This window comes from Chiloscyllium plagiosum, unplaced genomic scaffold, assembly GCF_037043375.1.
Source record: "Chiloscyllium plagiosum isolate Xiang-an unplaced genomic scaffold, Cpla_swu_hap1 HiC_scaffold_33, whole genome shotgun sequence".
Taxonomy (NCBI): Eukaryota; Metazoa; Chordata; class Chondrichthyes; order Orectolobiformes; family Hemiscylliidae; genus Chiloscyllium; species Chiloscyllium plagiosum.
Window position 1 is genome coordinate 3,220,701 of NW_028270171.1, and position 20,160 is coordinate 3,240,860.

Below are 20,160 nucleotides of genomic sequence, written 5' to 3' on the forward strand. Positions count from 1 at the left end.
GCCCATTCCTCCCCCGGTTTCTCACCCAGTGTTAGAATCAACCACTAAAGACCAGTCTTGTAGCTCTGAGCAACAAGAGAAATTTGTGCCTTTTTATCACATGTTCCACATCATTGGGAAATCACAAAAGCTAATTTAGTCACTGTTATAATGTAGGAAATACAGGTACAACTAGTTCCCACAAAGAAAAATGTAATAAATGACGGATAATCTGTTTTTAGTCATATCAATTGAAACATAAACATGGGTTAGAACACGGGGATTACTCATCTTCAAAATAATGCCATGGGGTTTTCTAATGTCCTACCTGAGGGAGCAGAAAGGTCTCAATTTTACATCTCATCTGAAAGATGCTCCTTCAGTAGTTCAACACTCCCTTAGTACAGCCAGTGGCTTGGACTTTGTGATCAAGTCTCTGGTTTCGAGCAACATTTGGACTGGGAGGTGAGCAGCTAGTTACTGAACCAAAGCTGACACAGTTTACCTTTGGAGTGACATTACTTTTTTATGTCTTATAGCCAAAGTGGAGAATATGCTGAAACCCTGCTGGGGCCAGAGTGTGGTTTCCTTTGAGTTGTGTACAAGGAGCCAGACATCAAGGACACAGCAAAGGGATCATGGTTTATACCGTTCTGTAGCCTGAGGTAGGTGACCTTACTAGGCTAAGATGTGAGCCTGATGAATTTTTAATTTCATTGATGAGAGACTGGGAATTGCAAATTCCACAAATTACCTCCTCCAGTGTGGCAAGGGATTTTAATAAAATGCTATAGTAGTAGGTTAGTGTTTCTGGGACAGCACCTTCCAAACCTACAATCTGTAAGGACAAGGGAGCATCTGCAAGTTCCCCTCCAACCCACAGAACATCCTTCCAACAATGTCTGGTTAGAAATATAGATTTGATTGAAAAATAAGTAAGACTAATCAGGTAGAACAACATACGTTTTAAAAACATTTAAAGATTTATGTAGGAGTTAACTCCATTCTAGTTAGCAGGGAAAGGAGACATGGAGACAACACACAGATGTTATAAAATAAATTAATGTTCAGCACAAAGAACAACAATTCTTGTTTACTCACTAAAAAGGGAGTCTGCAACATTACACATAGGCATGAATGTAAAATGTTAATCACAGAAGAAATACTGGAACCATCTGATTGTTAGGAGTGCCCAAGATCCTTATTGTGTCAGTACCATCAGAAACCAGGATAAGCCAATACTCAAAAAGTCAGAAAAATGAAATATCCCTACTGATAAATGTTTAATGAAGAATTCTTTTAAGATTGAAGGAATAGGGAGAGATAAAAATGAATATCTAGTGATGAAAATGAAACATCTTTACTGGTAAACATTTAACAAAGGATTATTTTAAGGTTGAAAGAATAAGGGAGAGCTGAAAGGAATATGAAACATCACAAATAAATTGACTAGATAAAAGCTCACAAGTTCAGCAAAGAACCTTCATTAATAATTAAGGAGTAATTTTAAAAATGATACACAATCACATAAAATGGGAGGGACCTATCTAGAGGGTTGACATGTACATTTGGAAAGCAGAGGGAATCAAAATAATAGACAAACAAAGCCCTTTTACTGAAATTTCAGAAGTATTACAAACACACCAATAATACTTCGCTAACTCTATTATCTCCTTAGAAGATATCCCACTTGCTCAGGGCTTTAAGTTAAAACTCTACTTTAAATCTTGATAGATATTCTATTCTTAGATATTCTTGTATGTTCTTAGATATTTTTAAATGGTTATAAATAACATCAAACTGGATTCTATTTGATTGGTTTTACGTCTTCCAATAGTTTTTGACACAGCAGTGTACTTATCTACTTAAAATGCATCAGAGTCATAAAGATGTACAACACAGACACGGACCCTTCAGTCCAACTCGTCCATGCCGACCAGATATCCCAACCTAATCTAGTCCCACTTGCCAGCACTTGGCCCATATCCCTCTAAACCTTTCCTATTCATATACCCATCCAAATGCCTTTTAAATGTTGTAATTGTACCAGCCTCCACCACTTCCTCTGGCAGCTCATTCCAGACAGATACCACCCACCATGTGAAAAAGTTGCCCCTTAGGTCCCTTTTAAATCTTTCCCTCTCACCTTAATACTATACCCTGTAATTTTGGACTCCGCTATCCTGGGGAATTTGGCTATTCGCTGTATCCATGCCTCTCATGAAGTGGGGAAGTGTACTTTATAAAGAGAAAACACCCAGACCCTTAAAATATCTGTATGTTCGAGCATAATGAAGGTTTATTAAAATTAAGCCAGCTATTCGGAGAATGGCAACATTTCTTACAAAACCCAAAAACAATAGACAATAAACAATAGACAATAGGTGCAGGAGTGGGCCATTCAGCCCTTCGAGCCTGCACCGCCATTCAATATAATCATGGCTGATCATTCCTAATCAGTATCCTGTTCCTGCCTTATCTCCATAACCCTTGATTCCACTATCTTTGAGAGCTCTATCCAACTCCTTCTTAAATGAATCCAGGGAGTGGGCCTCCACTGCCCTCTGGGGCAGAGCATTCCACACAACCACCACTCTCTGGGTGAAGAAGTTTCTCCTGAGCTCTGTCCTAAATGGTCTACCCCGTATTTTTAAGTGGTGTCCTCTGGTTCGGCACTCACCCATCAGCGGAAACATGTTTCCTACTGCCAGAGTGTCCAATCCTTTCATAATCTTATACATCTCAATCAGATCCCCTCTCAATCTTCGAAACTCAAGGGTATACAAGCCCAGTCGCTTCAGTCTTTCAGTGTAAGGTAATCCTGCCATTCCAGGAATTGACCTCGTGAACCTACGCTGCATTCCCTCAATAGCCAGAATGTCTTTTCTCAAATTTGGAGACCAGAACTGCACACAGTACTCCAGGTGTGGTCTCACCAGGGCCCTGTACAGCTGCAGAAGCACCTCTTTGCTTCTATACTCAATTCCTCTTGTTATGAAGGCCAGCATGCTATTAGCCTTCTTCACTACCTGCTGTACCTGCATGCTTGCCTTCATTGACTGGTGTACAAGAACACCCAGATCTCTCTGTACTGCCCCTTTACATAAATTGATTCCATTGAGGTAGTAGTCTGCCTTCCTGTTCTTGCTACCAAAGTGGATAACCATACATTTATCCACATTAAACTGCATCTGCCATGCATCTGCCCACTCACCTAACTTGTCCAGGTCACCCTGTAATCTCCTAACATCCTCATCACTTTTCACCCTGCCACCCAGCTTTGTATCATCAGCAAATTTGCTAATGTTATTGCTGATACCATCTTCTATATTATTAACATATATATTGTAAAAAGCTGCGGTCCCAGCACGGATCCCTGCAGTACCCCACTGGTCACTGCCTGCCATTCTGAAATGGAACCGTTTATCACTACCCTTTGTTTCCTATTAGCCAACCAATTTTCAATCCAATCTAGTACTTTGCCCCCAATACCGTGCACCCTAATTTTACTCACTAACCTCCTGTGTGGGACTTTATCAAAAGCTTTCTGAAAGTCCAGATACACTACATCTACTGGATTTCCCTCATCCAACTTCATAGTTACATCCTCAAAAAATTCCAGAAGATTAGTCAAGCATGATTTCCCCTTCATAAATCCATGCTGACTCTGTCCTATCCTGTTACTACTATCCAGATGTGCAGTAATTTCATCCTTTATAATAGACTCCAGCATCTTTCCCACCACTGAGGTCAGACTAACTGGTCTATAATTTCCTGCTTTCTCTCGCCCACCTTTCTTAAAAAATGGTATAACATTAGCCACCCTCCAATCCTCAGGAACCGACCCCGAATCTATTGAACTCTGGAAAATAATCACCAACGCATCCACGATTTCCCGAGCCACCTCCTTCTGTACCCTAGGACGCAGACCATCAGGCCCCGGAGACTTATCAACCTTCAGACCTAACAGTCTCTCCAACACCAAATCCTGGCAAATATAAATTCCCTTAAGTTCAGGTCCTTCAGCCACTGTTACCTCAGGGAGATTGCTTGTGTCTTCCCAAGTGGACACAGATCTGAAGTACCCATTTAATTCCTCTGCCATTTCTTTGTTCCTAGTAATATATTCCCCTGTTTCTGTCTTCAAGGGCCCAATTTTTGTCCTAACCATTTTTTTGCCTTGCACATACCTAAAAAAGCTTTTACTATCCTCCTTAATATTCTTGGCCAGTTTACCTTCGTACCTCATTTTCCTCTGCATATTTCCTTCTTAGTAATCCTCTGTTGCTCTTTAAAAGCTTCCCAGTCCTCAGTTTTCCCACTTATCTTAGCTATGTTATACTTTTTCTCTTTTAACTTTATATATTTCTTTACTTCCCTCGTCAGCCACGGCCGCCCATGCCTCCTCCTGGGACTTTTCTTCCTTTTAGGAATGAATTGATCCTGCAACTTCTGCATTATACACAGAAATATCCACCATTGTTCGTCCACGGTCATCCCTGCTAAGGTATTGCACCATTGAACTTTGGCCAGCTCCTCCCTCATAGCTCCATAATTCCCTTTATTTAACAGAAGTACTGTCACTTCCGACTGTACCCTCTCCCTCTCAAATTGCAGATTGAAGCTTATTGTATTATGGTCACTACTTCCCAATAGCTCCTTCACTTCGAGGTCTCTGACCAATTCTGGTTCATTACACAATACCAGATCCAGAATTGCCTTCTCCCTGGTCGGCTCCAGCACCAGCTGCTCTAAGAATCCATCTCTGAGGCACTCCACAAAGTCTCTTTCTTGAGGCCCAATACCATCCTGATTTTCCCAGTCTACCTGCATGTTAAAATCCCCCATAACAACTGTAGTGACATCTTTGCGACAGGCCAATTTCAGCTCCTGATTTAACTTACATCCGACCTCCAGACTACTGTTTGGGGGCCTGTAGATGACTCCCAAGAGGGTCTTTTTACCCTTAGTATTTCAAAGCTCTATCCACACTGACTCTACATCTCCTGACTCTAGGTCCCCCCACGCAAGGGACTGAATATCGTCCCTTACCAACAAGGCCACCCCACCCCCTCTGCCCGTCAGTCTGTCCTTACGATAGCACGTGTATCCTTGAATATTCATTTCCCAGGCGCTGTCCACCTGAAGCCACGTCTCAGTTATCCCCACAATATCGTATCTGCCAATTTCCAAAAGAGCCTCAAGCCCATCCATCTTATGTCTAATGTTTCGTGCATTCATGTATAGTATTTTTAATTTGTTACTGCTCTCACCCTTCCCATCAACCCTTATTTCACTCAACCTTACAGCATGATGCCTTTCCGAGTTTTCTGTCCCATTAATACAGTTGTCTTTCTTGAAGTGAAGCATTTGTGAAATTGATGAGGCAGAAGTTACCAGTTATTGTAGTGAGGCCACAGTGGAATATTGTGTGCGATTTTGGTCACCACATCACAGGAAGGATGTAATTGATCTGGAGAGAGTGCGGAGAAGATTAAATGGAATGTCACCAGGGCTGGAGAATTGTAGCTAAGCAGGCGAGGTTAGGGAGTTTGGAGTTGTTTTCCTTAGAACAGAGATGGTTGAGGGGTGACATGATTGAAGTAACAAAATTGTGAGGAGTAGAGATAGAGTAGACAGGAGGAACCTGGTTCCCTTGGCAGAGAGAGAGATCAAAAACCAGGGTCATCGATTCAAGCAAAGTGGCAAAAGGATTGGAAGGTATGTGAGGAAAACAACTTTTTATGCAGAGGTTGGTGGGTGTCTGGAATTCGCTGCTTGAGTTGATAGTGGAGGCAGAGACCCTAAACTCTTTCAAAAAAAACTTGAATCTGCACTTTGAGTGCTATAAGCTGCGGGTTATAGGTGGTGTGCAGGAAGGTGGGATTGTTCTAAAACTCTGGGTCTAAGTTAGCTCTAAAAAGTGTCAATGCTATAAGTCACTTCATCATGACTTGTAACTATATTGCTGTGCCTTCACTGTCAATGGGTTAAATCTTGGAACTGCCTTCCTCAGAGCACAGTGGTGGACCCACAATAAATGAAATGCAGAACTTTATGAAGAAGCTAGTCCCACCATCTCAGGGAGCATTTGAGAATGAACAACCAACATTGGCCTTGTCAGTCACATCCCATTTCCATGACTACATAAAGAAACGTCTATAGTGTCTTGGCAATGATTTAGATTAACGTTTGGAGAAGTTCTGTTGAAAGCTGGACAACAGAGATATCTGGGATTTGCAAATAAACACGACATGTTGCTATTGTATCTTCAGCTCTTTTAATGGTTCAGGATGTAACAGAATTGATAATAAAACACCACAAATTACCTCACAGTATTAAAAGATTTGAACAAGTTATCATTTAAAAAAGCATCGACAGATCACCAATGTTCAGCATCTGCTACTGAGAAACATGAATAACTGATGTAAATTCTCACACTCTGAGCAGGACTGAGTGCACTGAGTATGAGTTTCCTTGCAATTATCATGTCACAATCAATGATCCACAGATGAACACATGCTGACAAGACACATTTACTTTATTCAACAGAAAAATGCTGGAAATTCACACATTGTGTCATTTACAAGCATCAGGCTACGAACTACTGCCAGTGAGTTTGGCAAACAGACAGTTGCTTAACATGTTCCTCCCTAGCTTGTTATCGGCCTCTTTAATTGGCAGAGTGACATCAGTCAAGGATTACCATCTCCCTAGGATTGCCCTGAGCTCTCCTGTGATTGTAGATTCATCTCCAGAACACTGATTGCAGGAGACACTCAGCAGAGAAATCAGAGAGGTACCTTAACAGAGCTTTGTTTGAAATATTTTTGCTCATTCGAACAATGTTAGAAGTGAGAGGAGAAAAGGGCATTTAAAATGATCAAATCTCCAGGTATGAACCCAGTCAGAGATGGCAAGCTTGTATTAACTATTGATGGCATCAATGTTGAATCATTGTCTCTGAGGGTCAAGCTGTGGTTCATGGTTAGGGCTATACTTGTTACGGCTCTTATACTGAGAGATTGGAGAATTTGGATCTGTTTAATTTAGAGAGAAGGCTAAGTGGAGATCTGAAAGACATTTTAAAAATCATCAGCAATCTGGACAGAGTGGAGACAGAGAAACTGGTCCAGTTCAGAGGAGAATCAAGGGCAAGAGGGCATAGTTTAAAAAGGTTTTGTATAAAAAGCTAAGGCAAAGTAAAGAAAAACATTTTCACACTAAGTGGGTCAGGTCAGAGTTCCCTCTAAACTGCCCAGTTCTGTGCACAACCAATCAGAGAGACTGCAATGCATTGCCTTGACATGTGATGGAGGAAGGTTCAACAGAGGCATTCAAGGAGGCATCGGATGGTTATTTAAATCGAAACAGCATGGAAGGTATTAGGGAAAAGGCGGGAAATTGGCATTAAATCAAAATGCTCAAAGAGTTGGTGCAACCTGATGGGCTGAACAACCTCCTTGTCCACCAGAGAAATGTTGTGATTCTTAGTGCGAATGTGCGTTAATGTTCAGTGTGTGAGTGGCACAGTCTAAAAGCTCAGGCTGATATCAACTGGCAGTCATTACTGCTTTCTGACACCGGGTACCAGCACAGTGACTTTCTGAGCTGGAGGGTGAATTACAGCCACCAAGACATGTCAGGGAGGATGCAGGTAGAGGTAAGTAGATTCATATGTGACAAGGGGCTGAAAGGTTATCGGGAATCGGTCAGAATGTGGATTTGAAATTAATGTCAGACCTGTCATGATCTTATTGAATAACAGTTGAGTGGCCTTCTATTGCTCCTGATTTGCAGGTGTTTATACTGCTCTCCTGTGTTCTGATGCCACCTCAGCCAGTTCATGAGGCAGATAATCCTTTGTGGGGATCAAGTCTCTGAACAAGACATTCCAACATCCACAATAATTTGCTTTTATTAAGACATTTATGTGGTTGCTCCACCACACCCCACAGCTGTTCAAACCAAACATCACTTAAATATTTGCAACTGTTAAAACTTTGGCAACAATTGTGATATCAGCAAAAATAAAGGCCACAGAAAACAAGCCGGTGATAAATCGCAGTGATAGTGACCACCTCCTCCATCCTATCCTCAGTATATCCCCAGGTCTATACTGCAATGAGTCCTGGCTGGTTTGGAGAGCTCACATGTAACCCTGTTTTATTGGAATAAAAACTGAACTTGCTGGAAAACTCAACAGATCGAGCAGCATCAGTTCCAAAGAAGGCTTGATCAGACTCGAAATGTTAACCCTGTTTCTCTCCATACATATGCTGCCAGACTTTCTGAGTTTCTCCAGCACTTCTGGTTTTTATTTCAGATCTCCAGAACCTGCAGTCGTTTATCAGTTTTCTCCCTGTTTTATTGGCCCCAGCAGGAGTTCTAGGTCACTAATATTCCACAGTGTTGGCCATTTAACATCAAAGTTTGAAATGACAGAACAGTTTCCGGAAACATTGGGAACCGAAGGGGACAGAGTGAATTGTGCACAGTGAGGGCTGGGGTTTTACTTTGGCTATTGAGGAGAACTTTCTGCAGGAGCAGGATTCAGACACTCCTGGATCAGTCCAGAGTTTATCAGAGGATTGACAACAACAAAACGATTAGGAGTTCCTGTCCTGGGCTAGTCAGAGACCCCGGCTCCACATGCACCTGAGCAGGGCAAAAGCAGAAAGTTCAACCGTGCGAGATCGTGAGATCAGGGAAAGGGGAGGACGGTGGGATATTCCGCTAGGTTGTGAATTATTGACAAACCAGAAACAGAAAATTTCCTTTTAACATAAAAGAATCGGTGGAAGGTTGAGAGAGGAACTGGAATGATCTGATTCAGAGAGTGAGAATCACCTCTGGTGTCAGGGGGGAGAAACCTCATCTATTTTCCCTTCCCCTAACCAAATGATCCATATGGGAGCTAGATCCACTGCTATCTACATTGGAATGGTCTACCATGCTGCCTACAGAGGCTTGTTCTCAGAACAAACACTCAGGGCATTCATCCTGAGCTCCAGCAGGGAAACCACATGGTGCACAAACTGTAATGAGGAAGGTGTCCGTGTGTCAGGGCTTTGGGTTGGGCTTCCCGGGATATCGACCGTTTCACTCTCAATCCTGCCGATTTAGGGTTTTTGTTTTTAACAGAATTCCTGTTAGCACTGAACAATGTTTTCACAGCCACTCAGAGACTAATTCAGCCCCAGGGTCACCGGCTCTCTGTCCCCTGTAGGTACCTGTAGCAAATTGAAGGAATGGCAAAGATAGCAGAAAGCTGTTTTGGTCCATGTCTCGCTCAGTGAAGTGCAGGCCAGGGACCAACTGTTAATCCTGCTCTGAGTCTTTATTCTCACGACATCTCTGGAAGGGCCACTTTGTAGCCCCCCCAAACAGCTCGGTGCTGCTGCCCTCCCATGAGATGATGTTGCCCATGGAGCTGGTGGAGCAGTTGGCAATGCTCTGGATCTCCACTGGAGTTAGAATCCGGTCCCATACGTTGAATTCTGCCAACTCCCCAACAAAAGCTTGTGTAGCATCAAAACTTCCCCCAGCCACATCCTGCAAAGTGGAACAAAGGTGCAATCATACCAACATCTTGACCAGTTTGATGTGGAATATAGACACAGAGCGTGGGATAGTTAGTTAGAGCAATGTAACATGGAGCATAGGGGCTTTCACCAACAGCACTACAGTGTTCCAGGTGTGGCTGAGTCACATCAGGGCTTGGCTAGGGCCAAGAGAAGGATTTTGCTCATTACTCACATCAAGAGAGACAGCAGGCCATTCTGCCCCTTTAGCTCTCAGCAATTAGTTACAGTAAGTGTGCAAAATGTCTTACTTTTGGATTGCATTTGATCACACACTGAGAGAAAGGGTGAAGAAGGTGGAGGGAGAGAGGAAAGAGAGGGAGCAAGGTGAGGGCTGGGTAGATGAAGAGGTGTGTGAAAGGGAAGTTGTTAGGAAAGCGGAGATGGGGATAGGAAAGGAATGGGGATGGAGGAAGACTTGGAGAGTGGAGGAGGAGATATGGGAGGGAGGGGTGAGAAAGGGAGTACAAAGTAGACAGAAGGAGGGAGGGGAGGGGTAAGGAACTGGAGGGAATGGGAGAGTTGCTCATTCCCTCCAGTTGTTGTTACTATTGGACTGTTATTATTATTTTCATAGTTTTGAGGGTTACTGTTTATACCAATGACTGAGTTTGTACTTAGGTCTGTAGTTAGCTGATTAAGCTGATTTCTTTTCCAATAGTAAGTCTTGTAACAACAAGGTGTAACAGCAATTAGAGTATGATGTTGAGATGGAAATGTGTTGCTGGAGAAGCGCAGCAGGTCAGGCAGCATCTAGGGAACAGGAGAATCGACGTTTCGGGCATTAGCCCTTCTTCAGGAAAGGCTAGTGCCCGAAACGTCGATTCTCCTGTTCCCTAGATGCTGCCTGACCTGCTGCGCTTCTCCAGCAACACATTTCCATCTCTGATCTCCAGCATCTGCAGACCTCATTTTCTCTTTAGAGTATGATGTTGGTTGTCGGAGAACGGGCAAGCTGGACTGACCAATTCATTAATGTCTTTGTATACAATATCTCTGTTAAGGTTTGCAAATCTCAGTCCTACTGTAAGTGGCTGAGATTTTCCACTCACAAGTGTAACATTGGTCAAACCCAGCAGGTCAAATAGAGTCAAAAACAGGCAATAAGACAGAAAACTGGAGATTCATGTCACTCATCGTCATTCCACCATTGTCACACTTCACCTCTTGATGCTGAGATATTGAGGAGTTTCCTTGTACCCACCTGCTCCTGCCCAAGGACTAGAGTCCCGCCTGGCTTGATCGGGTGCCAAGGAGCCAGATTATCCCCCAATCCTTGCTGCTTGCCATCTTGGTATGCCTCCCACACACCATCCCTGGTTGTCCAAGTAATGCATACATGATGCCATTCTCCATCTTTAATCTCCAAAGGGAGGCGGGTCACCTACAAACATAGCAATTATTATATCCTTCTTTGCTGGAGTGCAGAATTTGCCCTAGCAAACAGAAATCTCCCCATAGAGGGCTCCTTCTATGTTTCACATATCTAATCAATTTTAAGGCAGACAAAGCATGTGCTTCTATATATTTCCAGGGCTAGTTTTCCCAGAGCAGATCACCAGAGGCCAAAGCTTGAGGGACACCACTCTGTATCAAGCATATCTGACCAGGAATTTCCTCTGTTCTCACCATCTGGTCATTGATAGTTACAGACTGATTCTTAACCTGTTTGACCACATTGTGAATGCACTTTCCTTGGTCATTTAATCCTAGAGTGGGACTTGAACCTGGCTCAGAGGCAGGGATACTACCAATTTACTATAAAAACCTCCTGAATAAACTAGAGGAACAAAAGATCATTTTCTGTTTGGACACCTTACAGCCTCAAGGACATAATGTTGAATTCCATAATTTCAGAGCATAACCATTTTCTTTACATCCTCCCACCCTCACCTCGTGGTGTCTGCTTTGGGTCTTGCTAACTTTGCTCCCAGGAAAGCGAATCCATTTCTTTCCATTTCATCTATTCATTTACATTCATTTTACATCTCTATCTCTTCTTTACCACCATTAGTGCCCCTTTATCTTTTCCTCTGGGTGCCTTCGCAATCTGTTCCACTTGCTCCTCCTCCCTCACGATATAAAAACCACCATTTTCCAGCCCTTTTCAGTTCTGAGGAAAAGTCATATCAGACTGATAATGTTACTCCTATTTCTCTCTCCAAATGATGCTGCCACTTTCTCCAGAACTCTCTAGTTTTATTTCATGCCTTCAGCTTCCATAGTGTTTTGCTTTTATAATTCCTAATAAACATCAATCACCTCAATATATAACAATCATCTTATAAACAAAATCCCTCTAATAGACAGAAACCCCCTCAACACACTGCAATCTCCCCAGTAAATAGCCATCACCCCAATACGTGTCAATATCCCCAACGGTCAATAATCTAAACATGTGATTTTCTTGAGGTGGATGAAATAAAATGAATCCAATGGTCTAATTCACTTGTAATTCTCTTGTGATGTTGTGAAAAGTTAATTTCAGGAGCATGAACCATTATTTGCTTCTCCCTGCTGAGTCAACGGAGATCAAATCAATCGTTCCCCTGGCAGTGGCTCAGCTCAGACTCTCTGTCAACTGCAACCTTTAGTTAATTAACGCAATTGCCAAATAAATGAACACTTACCTTGTCATTGATCAGCAGCTCGATAGGATTCTTGCCCCACTCAAGTAAAACCAGTTCATTCGCCTGCCCAGGAACTGCGTATGAGAATGGGGTTCCAATGCCCACAGTGGCCTTAGACTTCAGCCACAGGCAGACAGTCAGTGTATAAAGCTCTGGCAGGCTCTGCTTCATTCGTGCATACATGTAGTTCGTTCTCACCGGGAATGAGATTTTGTAACCTTCTTGCAACTTATAGACAGCAGTTTCTGTTACGAAGAATTTTAAATGGTTTACTTTAAGCCTCTACAATCACTTGCCCAGTGTTCAGAGTCCCACTTTGGAGACTTTAGCTCAACAATCTAAGCTTCCATCCCAATGCAGTACTGAAGGACTGCTGTGTTGTCTGAGTTGCTGTCTTTCAATTAAATTGTAAAACCAAGGCCCTTCAGCCCTCCCAGTTGAAAGAAAAGGCACATGAATAGGAAAGGTGTGGAGGGATATGGACCAGGAGCGGGCAGGTGGGGCTAGTCGAGTTTGGGATTATGTTCAGCATTAATTGTTGGATCAAAGGGTCTACTTCTGTGCTGTATGACTCTGTCTCAAAGTCTCAGGATAAAGGATAAGCCTTTTAGGACTGAAATGAGGAGACATTTCTTCACCCAGAGAGTGGTAAGCCTGTGGAATTCTCTGCCACAATTGGCAATTAAGGTCAATATGCTGAATGTTTTCAAGAAGGAGTTAGATATAGTTCTTAGGCTAAAAAGCTCAAAGAATGTGGAGTGGAATCAGAAAAAGGCAGAAGTGAGGATTGCAGATGCTGGAAACCAGAGTCTAGATTAGAGTGGTGCTGGAAAGCACAGCAGGTCAGGCAGCATCCGAGGAGCAGGAAAATCAATGTTTCGGGCAAAAGCCCTTCATCAGGAATTCCTGAAACGTTGATTTTCCTGCTCTTTGGATGCTGCCTGATCTGCTGTGCTTTTCCAGCACCACTCTGATCTAAACTCTGGAATCAGAAAAAGGCAGTTGGATGATCGCCCATGATCATACTGAAAGGCAGAACAGGCTCGAAGGGCTGAATGGCCTCCTCCTGCTCCTAGTTTTGATGTTTCTCAGAGCAATGGTTTGTAACCAGCTTCCTGACCATTCTCTCAATCTGCATCAGTAAAACAGATTATCAGGTCCTTGTCACATCACTGTTTGGGAGAATTTATTGTATGTTTTCCATCTTCATTGTGTGCTACTGTTACTGCATTAAGGTAGTGGGTTTCCCTAGTATAATTCTCCAAAGTTTTCACTCTCAGCAGAGGAAGCACAACTTTAATATTACTTATTACTACAGTATTAATTATTGATAGGGCTTGGGATACCAGCCTGTCAGAAACAACTGGATTTTTTTCCCACTTTACATGCTATAGATAATAATGACTCCCCCATCAACCTTGCATCTATAACCTCCTCCAACCCTATGACCCTCCAAGATTTTTGCACACCAGCAATTCTGGCCAGTCTCAAATGCTCAATTTTAATGACTCCGTGATTAGTGGTTATGTCTTCGGCTGCCTGTGGTTCTAAAGTCTGGAATTCCCTCCCGGAACCTCTCCAGCTTCCAATCAATGCTAGCTTGAAGGAAGTGGGGGATGCAGAAGAAATCTAAGTTGAAGGAGTGCAGGATACTTGGAGGGTAATAGGGATGAAGAAGGTTTTAAAGGAAGTTTCTGTCCTATTTTCCAGCACCAAGGCAGTTTAGGATAGATCAGTTATGTAACAATTACCTTGCTGTCTCCTAAACCCGACTCTTATCAACTTCATCTCCACCTTTTAAAACCTCCTTCAAAACTGCACTTCCCCCTGTTGTCTGCAACACCTCCCTCAATGTTCTCAGTATAAGCTTTTCCTCCATGATCTCTCTTGTGTTAGTCAACGTATTACAATCATTGTTGTGAACCAGTTGACACTAAAGTGTCCATTCTAATTCAAGAAAGCTGTAATGTATCAGTTTACCTCTTGGACTCGCACTGGCTTGCAGTCACCGAGTATAACCCCAGCTAATGGATCTTAGTGAGGTCTGCTTCCCTTCTACCCAGCGTGGGAGAGGGGCTGATCCAGTCTCTCTTGATATTAGATTAGATTAGATTACTTACAGTGTGGAAACAGGCCCTTCGGCCCAACAAGTCCACACCGACCCACCGAAGCGCAACCCACCCAGACCCATTCCCCTACATTTACCCCTTACCTAACACTACGGGCAATTTAGCATGGCCAATTCACCTCACCTGCACATTTTTGGACTGTGGGAGGAAACCGGAGCACCCGGAGGAAACCCGCGCAGACACGGGGAGAATGTGCAAACTCCACACAGTCAGTCGCCTGAGGCGGGAATTGAACCTGGGTCTCTGGCACTGTCAGGCAACAGTGCTAACCACTGTGCCACCGTGCCGCCCACAATGTGCTCCTGGAGACAGGAATGCACAATGGAGAGCCAGCCATATAATCCCTCCCATCCTAGGCCTGACAATTCACCTTTAACTTTTAACCCTACCCTGAGCCTTACCTTTTTCCAGTTTGTCGATACGCTGGTGAAGGGACTCCAGCTGTACCTCCAGGAGATGCTTCTGACGGTCACTCTTGTTCTGCAGTAAGGATCGTTCTTTCTCCAGGTCTGAGAGTTTGGAGAGCAGCTGAGCTTCCAGCTCCTGGATCTGCAGGTAGATATGACTCCGGGATTGGCCAGAGAGTGCAAACATCGAGGAAACATTGCCCTGAGACAGCAGCTGTCCCTGCTCCCCACCAGAGATAGCAAACACATAACAATCAGTGTTATTGTCACAGACAAGAGAACAGGAATTATCATCAGTCAGGTGCAGGTTACTGTTTTCAGGGGTACTAAAGCACTAACAGGAATCCTGAGGCCCAACTACATTACTTCATGGAGTCATCTTCTAAGCTACATTCAGTATATCGATAGCTTCCAATTGCAGTAAGGTGTTACAAGTCATTTCAGTGGCATATATTTTCTGTTTTTCGCAGGATTGTTACAGCACAGAAGCAGGTCATTCAGACCATCATGCCTGTACTGTTATTGAGATTTGAAATAGTTAAATTTTACTACTTATAAGTTTACAGTATAAAAACTCTCAAATTGCATATCTCTTTAAGTGCCAGATATGGCAATGTGACATTAGGAGAAAAGCTGTGGTTAAAATCAGGAAAGGACCAGGGCACTCAGTGTTCCAATTGTTACTCTTAGCAAAGTACAAGCTTAGGCTGATAGTTAGAACGTACAGATTAGGTTAGAGTCCCAACAGGCTCAACAAGTCCACACAGACCCTCCAAGGCATAACCCAACCAGACCCAATCCCCTCTGACTCATGCACCTAACATTATGGACCATCGCCAATTCACCTGACCTGCACATTTCTGGACTAAAGTCAAACTGGATCAAAGGGAATGATTCATGTGTCAAGTTGTCATGGAAGATTTGTGACCCCTTCTCACTGGTCAAGAATCATAATAATTAACATTTCTGAATTCTGTTAGCACACGTACACAGAATCAGTTTAAAATATGAAGTCATTTTCAAATTAAAGATGAATAGGAGGGCACAGTACTGAGAGCTTAGCACTTGTAAAGGGGTAGTCCTCATCAGGAGGATATTTATTAAAGGAGGCATCTTGTAGAAGAGTAGGTATGGAGAGTTAAAGGGAGAGCTCAACTGAGGAGTTAAGGGGCAGCTAAATAAATTGTTAAAGATATAGAGCTTGGGAAATGGGAGTAAAACAGCAACAACTAGTATAATTGTAGAGAAAGAGAGCAGCAAGTACAAAATGAGCAACAGCAGTGTTTGGGTAATTAAATGTGAAATATCACGGGTGAGTTTATACACTTATATCAAGATGCTAAAGGACCAGCCTCAGGGACCAAGAAAAGTTTTTAATGTCCTGAGATGGAGAGGAGTTGAAAACTGACATGTGTTGAACATATGTATCCTGTCTTACCTCCAATGTTGCAGTGCTAACTATTAGTCTTTTCATTGTCTAATCAAATTTGTTAGTTTGCCTTTGTGTTAATGATTGTCTTTTTCACCAGGATCACAATTCTGCAACAAGAATTTTTGACTTTCTGGTTTAATGAAATATCCAAGCATCTAAAATAACAATATAATAATCCTCAAAGTAAATAAATCCCAACAGGGTTATGCATCAGACAAAAATGTACATTGTTTTAAATAACAGTTTTTAATGGATTCTATCAAGTTCCTCTCTGCTACATTATAAAGCAGCTGTACTTGGTTCAAGGGTGTTGAATGTTAACATGAACCACACCAACTGGGGAATGGTCCCCTCAGCCAACTTGGCCACCACAGAGAGTGGCAGTGGGAATGTTTCCTGCACTAAGCCAACCCATGAGCACCACAGATGGGCTCTGCGGAGCACTTGGCACTGAATTGTATTCCCAGCCTGAGAGTTGCCATCTGCCTTCAGTTGTAGTCCAGCACCACTGCAGCATTTTACAGCAACAGAAACAAATGGCTAGCCTTTCGACAGCAACAGAAACAAGCTTTAAATGTCCCAAACCAGTTCACAGCCAATTAAATACTGTCGTTGAATAGAGTCAGTGTGATAATGTCAAAAAACCATTGGCTCCGTGCACAGCAAGATCCCAGAAGCAACAGCACAGTAAAGAACCAAGTGGTATTGTCTCAGGGAGAGGTTTTGGCTAGGAGACCACAGTCAACCTCCCTGTTCTTCATTGGACGACCAAATTGGTGACATGGGGTCTTTTGTATCCACCTGGGAGAAGAGATGGGCCCTCAGTTTAACACCTTTTCTGGAAGGGAGTACTCTGGGATGTGACACACACCATCAGTATAGATCTGGGGAGTAGGGCTCTGTAACAAAATGTTGTATAGTAACTTTATAAAATCCTAACTATTCAATTGAGTATCATAGGATCAGTATCTTCTCTATGTCTTTTCTCGCTCGCTCTCTCTCTCTCTGTCTCCCCTTTATAAAGAAAGCTCCCGTACCAGCTTCCTAGGCTGATGAACTCAAGGCAGAGAAGACCATTATCTCAGCCAAGGGCACATCTCCAGTTCAGCCTCTGAAACAAGACACTGCTAATTCTGATCAGGGCTGGCCAAGAGTTCAGGGGTGGGGAGGGGCAGTAGTGGAGTGTGGAGAATAATGTGATACAATGATCCTTCTGTAAACCACTTGCCTGAAAGTTAAAAAGGACTTGCAAGCAAGCAGTATGCCACTGGATGACTTTTAGGACCTTTCTGATGGAAGTAGGAGGGATTTCTTTGATTACATGTTCCTTGCCAATGAATAGTTGAATAAATGAATGACATGGGACTCCCAGAAATAAGGTCTATAAATGGAGTCTCAAGGGTGACAAGTCACGTTCAATGGAAGAGAGTGTCTTAAGCTGGAACAATGCCGTCTTCACCCGAACACTGGGTTTAGCTGAAGAAGACTTTGGATGTAGGAGAGATTGTTGGAAGTGATCCATACTGGCTTTGAGCTAACACTTCAGTTCAGTCAAGGGGACTGAAGAACACAAAAGAAACACTCCCTACACCTTCACCTCCACCCCTACCTCCACCTCTGGACAGTGGCTTTATCTATCTGTTTGTCTGTTCCAGGAGCAGTAAGTTGTTCTCATGAACCTGCCACTGTCAACAGTGGAGATCAGCATCCTCCATTGGCCGCATCCATTTATTTAACCTGAGATCACTAAGCCATACACACTTGTCAAAGATAGTGTGTCTTTTATGCCTATTTATCTTATTACTACATCTAAACTGTTGCATCTTAATAAAATTGCTTTAAAATCATCTGTCTCTTCAGTCCCATTTTTAGATAACCTGTGACCCCTGGACTAAATCTTACAGCATTAACCATGAGATTCATGAGTCAGATTCTCAAATCTGTGTAATTATGTACCAGTCACTGTACCTGTAGCAGTGAATACCTGTTGCAGTATGTACTTGTTACAATGTGTGTAGCTGTATCAGTGTGTGTACCTGTATCAGTGTGTATATGTCGCAATGTGTGTACCTGTATCAGTGTATGCCTGGTACAGTATGCATATCCATGCCCCTATGCACCAGAAGATGTGTGTAGGTCACCCACAGGATCCCAGCTTGGTGCTGTTCTCTTTAGGGTTCCGTGCAGATTGGCTGCACTTAAATATTCTCTGGAGTAATTAATTACATCATCTGTTATGAAACCTTTCAAAGGAAAACCATTTAAACCAAGAGATAGAGGGAGAGACAAAGAATGGGAGATGGAGGTGAGGAAGAAAGAGAAGGGCTTAGAAAGAGTAGGAGGAAAATAAAGTGTGGAAGAAAGCAGGAGAGAGTGCTATGATTCTTCCTTTGCCCTTGGTGCTGCTGTATCTACACACACCAAACTGGAATCAGACAGGAAAAGGTTAAAAGTCAGAGTGTGAGAGAGAAGGAAAAACAGTGGCAAATGAGAGAGAAAAAAACTAAGAGCTGGAATCAGGAAGAAAACTGAAAAAAAGAAAAGGCAAAATCAGAGCATGTATGGAGCCACTGAAGCAGAGACAGAGGGAGAGGTCTGGATCAATCTGAAAGTAGAGAATGGTCAGGTAGAAATGAAGGAAAGAGAGAGGGAAGGTAGATGTTGAGACAGTGCTAATCTCATTGTAAATCATAGATTTGATTTTTAGAAGTCATAGAATCCCTACAGCGTGGAAACAGGCCCTTCAGCCCAACAAGTCCACACCGACCCTCCAAAGAGTAACCCACCCAGACCCATTCCCCTACATTTACCCCTGACTAATACGCCTAACCTACACATCCCTGAACACAATGGCCAATTTCCCATGGCCAATCCACCTAATCTGCACATCTTTGGATTGTGAGAGGAAACCGGTGCATCCAGAGTAAACCCATGCAGAGACGGGGAGAATGTGCAAACTCCACACAGACCGAGGCTGGAATCGAACCCGGGTCCCTGGCGCTGTGAGGCAATAGAACCTGATTCTGATATTTTTCTTCTTCATTCTTTCATGTGGGCATCACTGGCTGGACCAGCATTAGATATTTGTTCCTAATTCTCCTGGAACTGAATAACCTCCTTGGCTATTTCAGAGGGTAGCTAAGAGTCAAACACTTTGCTGCAGGTCTGATGAAGACTTGGATCCACATGTGACACCAGACTCAATCTTTGCTACCTCCTTATCATCTCCATGCCCAGAAACACGCCTCAACCCCACCAACGGTTCTGAGCTGACATTTCCCCTTAGTATCTGTTAATCAATTTTAAAATGATCTGACTTTAGGAACAGTCCTTGGAGAACTATTTAATGGTAATTTAGGACTTTTTTATTTGTATGAAATGTTTAATACGTTGCACAAGATTTGTCTGAACTTTGTATAATAAGTGGAGTAAGAACTAATCACCCAGATCCTGCAGGGAACAGTTAAAAATAGCATGAGGCTGATGTGCTGAAGGTGTTCAATATGTAATGGGAAGCTGTCAGCATTGATCAGCACTCTGGTCTGACAGGTGTACAGAAGTGGAGTGCTTATGTTACTGGACTCATAATCTATGAGTTCAAATCCCAGCAGAGCTGGTTGTGAATTTGAGCTGAATCCTTAAAAGGACAGCCTGTAAATTAAAAGCTGGCCTCAGAGGAAGTGACCTTACAGATGCTTATTTTTGTCATTAGAAAATCCAACCATTTCATTAAAAAACTGAAAGAAAAGATTGCATTTATATAGTGCCGTTCACAGTTCCAGAATGTGCTGAAAGTGCTTGGTAACCAGTGAACTATCCTTTAAAGTACTGTTGTAATGCAGGAAAATGTGACAGCTGATCTGTGCACAGCAAATTCCCACAAGCAGTGATATGCTTGTGTATTTTACTGACGTTGATTGAGGGATAAATCTATCTCTCTTCCACCTGCCCTCACCCCAGGACATTAGGGTAATTCCCTGGTCTTAACAAAATAGTGCC

At 42.9% G+C, this 20,160-nt stretch overlaps 1 protein-coding gene across 1 annotated transcript in view; it reads right to left on the reverse strand.

Annotated features, from left to right (window-relative positions):
* Positions 1 to 6,246: 6,246 nt before the first annotated feature.
* LOC148141183 (neuronal pentraxin-2-like) overlaps positions 6,247 to 20,160 on the reverse strand; it is a 30,428-nt gene continuing 16,514 nt past the window's right edge. The window contains 4 exon segments of the mRNA XM_043679458.2: positions 6,247 to 9,534; positions 10,768 to 10,947; positions 12,194 to 12,438; positions 14,724 to 14,949. Of these exon segments, the coding sequence (XP_043535393.2) occupies positions 9,301 to 9,534; positions 10,768 to 10,947; positions 12,194 to 12,438; positions 14,724 to 14,949 (885 nt within the window). The 3' untranslated portion in view covers positions 6,247 to 9,300.